This window comes from Quercus suber, unplaced genomic scaffold (assembly GCF_002906115.3).
Source record: "Quercus suber isolate HL8 unplaced genomic scaffold, Cork oak 2.0 scaffold_706, whole genome shotgun sequence".
NCBI lineage: Eukaryota > Viridiplantae > Streptophyta > Magnoliopsida > Fagales > Fagaceae > Quercus > Quercus suber.
In genome coordinates, this window is record NW_027070147.1 from 189309 (window position 1) to 194566 (window position 5258).

General features: G+C 44.3%; 1 protein-coding gene across 1 annotated transcript; it reads left to right on the forward strand.

Moving 5' to 3' along the window:
* Positions 1 to 3482: 3482 nt before the first annotated feature.
* Positions 3483 to 3905, forward strand: LOC136064553 (uncharacterized). The gene has a single exon (XM_065766457.1). It carries the CDS (start codon positions 3483 to 3485, stop codon positions 3903 to 3905), a length of 423 nt encoding a protein of 140 aa, XP_065622529.1.
* The last annotated feature ends 1353 nt before the right edge of the window (positions 3906 to 5258 follow it).

Here is a 5258-nt window from a genome sequence, read left to right on the forward strand (position 1 = left end):
TAAAGTTGAGATGGTTTGAAATTTTAATTGTTAGTTGTTGATATTTAATAAAGTTGGTTGATTGCAGTGTTGTGCTATGCATGGTGTCATTTTTTATGAACAATTTTTTGTATGAATTCAATTATAAATGATTTCTAAAATTTAAAAAAATTGTTGAGTCTCTTTTTCATAGATGATTACATTGTTAATACTTAATACTAAATGGATGTTGGATGTTATTTGGAGTTTTATAATGATTTGTTTTTTATATTTTGCCCCCCCCCCCCCCCAACTTGAACTCTTGGCTCCGTCCCTGAACTACGCAAGAGCAATTTTTTGAGCATGCTTTAGGAGGCACAGATCAAAAGAAACAAAAATAAACAAAACGGTCTATTTCTCTTCTTTACCTCACACTTTCTCAGCAACCAAACATTGAAACAAATATAATAAAAACTCAACTTTGAGGCCCTGTTCTATTTAAACCAATTTTAATATGAATTTTGATCCATATCAATCAAAGAAAATTGAAACTTGAAAAAGATCATATAAATAAGCATCGAAAGATGCAATGCCTTGCCATATGATATCTATGAAATTAACTTTCTTACAGCTTCATGTAAATCTAAAATACAAAGAGAACTGAAATAGCCTTAATTTTCAAGGGTCAAATAATTTGGTTAAGAATTAGAACACAATCACTTATTTAACAAATAAGGACAAAAGATCACAACACTGTGAATAAAGTATTATTCTTCTAAATTAGTGAATTAATTACATGATAGCATGTTATGACATAAGCAAATAGCTCCCATGATTTAGAATTCCTAAGCAAATCTAAATATTCTCAAAAAGAATATATTAATCTCCAAAAGACATATAAGTATAGCACTTACTAGGTTAGACAACAATATTAATAGACAAAAAAATTTCCCCAAAGCTGAAGTTTATCTACAAAAAATAGTGAGACCTAGATGGAATTTCTGGAAATATTTTGGAGGTTTCGTCGAAATGTATATCTCAATACTCCTCTTCTCATCTTATGAAGATGGGAGATACTTCCAGTGATGGTGATGGTATTAAACCCATTATAAATATTTAGGTAATAACATCAATTACCAAAATATAACAGCAATTAATAGTGTATGGACCCCGTACCCGAACCCACTTGGGCCTGGGACTCTAATAAGAAGATACGGCCCATGAGCCTTATCTCTTTCTACACAGAAGCCCATCCTGAACCCACACAAGCTGCAGGCCCAAGTCTTGCCACCTCACCCTTGCTCGACAATAATTTCCTGAGCATTGAAGAGAGAATGACGTACAAACACGCCGCATCTTACATGCTCGGCAGAGCTTTAAGGAACGTTGCTGCTGAGAATATCTGCGGGAGTGGAAACCAAGTTCCAAGGCCACTCACACCACACTCTACTCTCACCTAAACACCCACCTATGATCAATGATATTGGACCTCTCATTGCACTAACCATGGAAATAATCATAGCCTCTACACTAACTTAGAGCTATAAATACGAGAAGTTGAGGGAAAAAAAGGGGTTGTTGAAAGGTTCTGAAAGAAACAGGAAGCAAGAGAAGCGAGAGAGAGAGAGAGAGAGCTTCGTTAAGTTTCTGTGCCAAGGCCTCAACCATAGTAGGAAATCTAAAGCCCCACGTTACAAATATATTGTGAGCCCACGAGTGAACTGGCCTTTTAAGTCCACTTTGGGTGCGCACAATTGACACCGTCTGTGGGGATCTCCTACAAGGCAGTGGTTCGGCCGAGACTCACGCACGAGAAAATGTCTGGGAGACATCCTGGGAGTGATGTTGAAAGTGGTTTGGCGGGATCCTCTTGAGGATCCTCTTGGTGAGAACGGAGGCAGAAGAGGCGCGAAGATAGGGAACATGAACGAGAGAAAGAATGGTCTGGCCTTGGAGAGGGGTTGTACCAAACACAACGAATGGTCTCTAGTGCTTCGGGGCACAGGCAGTTTTGGCGAAAGGGATGAAGAGCTTGAACGGTTGCGCAGGCTGGTGAGGGATTTGGAGTTAGAAGCAGAGAACAGGCACCGTAGAAGGGACCGAAACAACCGAGAAAGAAGGTCTAATACTGGGGGGGATCATCATGAGGATGGGTCCAATCAGTCTCAATCCCACCACCGCCACGAACATTCACATTCACGGGACTCTCGTCGATGCCAAGACTGGTCGCATTTGCAAGAATCTCGTTATTGCCGGGAACGTTTGCGTCCGCAGGAACACACAGACCAGGGTTCGGATTCCCCTGAAGATCGACGGCCCCACAATGCCGCCATGGATGCGATGAGCCGTGCCCTACGCGAAGCTGCTCGATCATCCTTCTCGAGCGATATTGAAAGAGCCCAAATGCCAAGCAGGTTTGCCTGCCCACCATTCAACATTTACGACGGGAAAATGGACTTGGTTGAGCCCATCAACCATTATATCCACATGATGTCCCTACATTCTCACAATAATGCACTGATGTGCAAGGTATTTCCCTCAAGCCTTGGCCCGACTGCTTTGAGATGGTTTAATGGGTTGCACAAGGGTTCTATCCACACTTTTGTCGAGTTGATCCAAGAATTTGGTGTTCGGTTTGTAACCTGTAGCTGAGTGCCACAACTGGTGAATGCTCTACTGTCCATGAAGATGAAGGTCGGGGAGACCCTTCAAAGCTATGCCAGTTGATATTGGGAACTTTACAATGAGATAAGAGGGGCAAAAGAGAAAATCGCGGCAAGCACCTTCAGGATGGGGTTACCCGAGGATTCTGAACTACGGGAGTCGCTGACAAAGAAGCCTCCCAAGGACATGAGGTAGCTCATGAGGCTCATAGAGGAGTACAAGCGTCTAGAGGATAATCGATTGCAAAGTAAGGGTAAAGCGCCACTAATAAATCGTCCTCAGCAGGGCGGTTTCCAGTAGAGGTATCAGAAGATTTGAAGGTACAAAAGTTGGAGTAGCAGCTACGGGAGGTGAACGTGGCATTTAATGAACCCATACACAAAATTATTGAGAGAATTAAAAACGAGCCGTACTTCAGGTGGCCAAACAAGATGGGGGGTGACCCCTCTCGGAGAAATCAGAATCTATACTACACCTATCACAAAGATAAAGGGCATACCACCGAGCAGTACTAGGTATTGAAAGACCATCTAGAGCAGTTGGTGAAAGTAGGACATTTGAAGGAGTTCGTTGTGAATCTCGACGACCGGGGTACAAGGCAAGGTGCTCAACAGAGGGGAAACCCTCTCCCACCACCATTAAGATTGATTGAAGTAATCCATGTTGCCCCAAGGGGAATGGCCGTGACCGAAAAAGGGGTGCTGATCGTTGTACCTGTGGAAGATTTCCCGGATAAGAAACCCCCGGAAAAGAAACCAAAGTTTGTCTAAGGGGCTCTAGCTTTTGATGATGACGACTTGGAAGGAACAATTCAACCCCATGACGACGCATTGGTTGTCACAGCCGAGGTAGGCAGTTTCATGGTGAAAAGGGTGATGATAGACCAGAGGAACGGGGCTGACGTGATGTATTCGAACCTATTCAAAGGGCTCAGGCTAGAGAAGCAAGACTTATCACAGTACAACACACCATTGGTCGGATTTGATGGTAGGGTGGTGATCCCCGAAGGACGAATTTCCCTCCCCGTGAACATGGAGGGTAAAGAGGTGGTGGTGACGTTCATAGTGGTTAACGCATTTTCACTGTACATGGCGATTCTCGGTAAGCCGTGGATCCATGCAATGCGGGCTGTCCCCTCCACCTTACATGTGAAAGTCAAATTTCCCACCGAGAATGGTGTTGCAGTAGTAAGGGGGAGCCAGCAAATAGCTAGACAATGCTTAGTGGTCGTGGTGGCTCGGAGGAATAAGCAGAAAGAAGCGGTCGAGGAAGCCTCCTCATAGCAATTATAGGGTCCCCAAGCAGGAACAGAGGCCAGTTGCGCCGAGGAGTTAATTAGAATAAGGATACTTCCGGACTCTGACCACTATTTTTAGGTAGGGGCAAGCATGGGGGACAAGGACAAGGTAGAAGCATTGCTATTTTTGATACAGAATGTAGATGTGTTCGCATGGAGCCCGTATCAGGTGCCCGAAGTGGATCCCGAGTTCATTGTTCACAAGCTTAATGTAGACCCGTTGTTTCCATCGAAGAAAAAAAAATCGAGAAGGTCGGCAAGGGAACATGTAGAGGCGATAAGGAAGGAGGTTGGGAAGTTAAAGGAGGTCGGGGCGATAAGGAAAATTTTCTTCCCTGAGTGGTTGGCAAATATCGTGGTGGTCAAAAAGAAGAGTGGAAAATGGAGAGTTTGCATAGATTTCATGGATTTGAACCGAGCATGCCCAAAGGACCCATTCCCTATGACGAAAATAGATCAATTGGTAGACGTGACCTATGGGCACTCGAGGATGAGCTTTCTAGACTCCTTTCAAGGTTATCATCAAATCGCCTTGGCTGGCGAGGACCAAGAAAAGATGGCATTCATCTCTCCAGATGCAAATTATCATTACACTGTGATGCCCTTCGAATTGAAGACTGCCAAGGCTACGTATCAACGAATGATGACCATAATGTTTCGGGACAAGATCGAGCGAACTGTTGAGGTGTACATCAAAGACATGGTGGTGATAAGCAAGCTGGTAGCACGACATCCGATGGATCTACAGGGGGTGTTTAAGATCCTTCGGCGACACAAGCTGTGCCTAAATGCAGACAAATGTGCCTTCGGAGTGGGAGCTGGCAAGTTTCTAGGTTATTTGATCACCTGCCGAGGGATTGAGGTTGACCCCAATCATATCGATGCGGTGCAGCATCTTAAGGCACCAAGAAATCCAAATGAGGTACAAATCTTGACTGAAATGTTGGCTACCCTTAATCGGTTCATTTCTAAATTCGCCGACCGCTGCCGTCCATTCTACCAGCTACTGAAGAAATGGAGGGGGTTCTAATGGAATGAGGAGTGTGAGAAGGCCTTCCAAGACTTGAAGCAGTACTTGACGCGGGCCCCCATGTTAACAGCCCTAGAGCCTGGGGAGGATTTGTTTATGTATCTCTTAGTCTCTGTCCATGCCATGAGTGCTGTGCTTTTAAGGGACCAAGGTGTGCAGCAACTCGTGTATTACATCAGCAAGACCATGGTCGACGTTGAGACAAGGTACTTACCCCTGGAAAAACTGGTATTGGCATTAGTGCGTGCAACGAGGAAGTTGCCTCAATATTTTTAAGCCCATATTATCTACGTTTTGACCGAGCATCCC

What these genes read in the sequence shown, in the direction of transcription:
- LOC136064553 (XM_065766457.1), top strand. Translation starts at nt 3,483, where the DNA reads ATGGTGAAAAGGGTGATGATAGACCAGAGGAACGGGGCTGACGTGATG.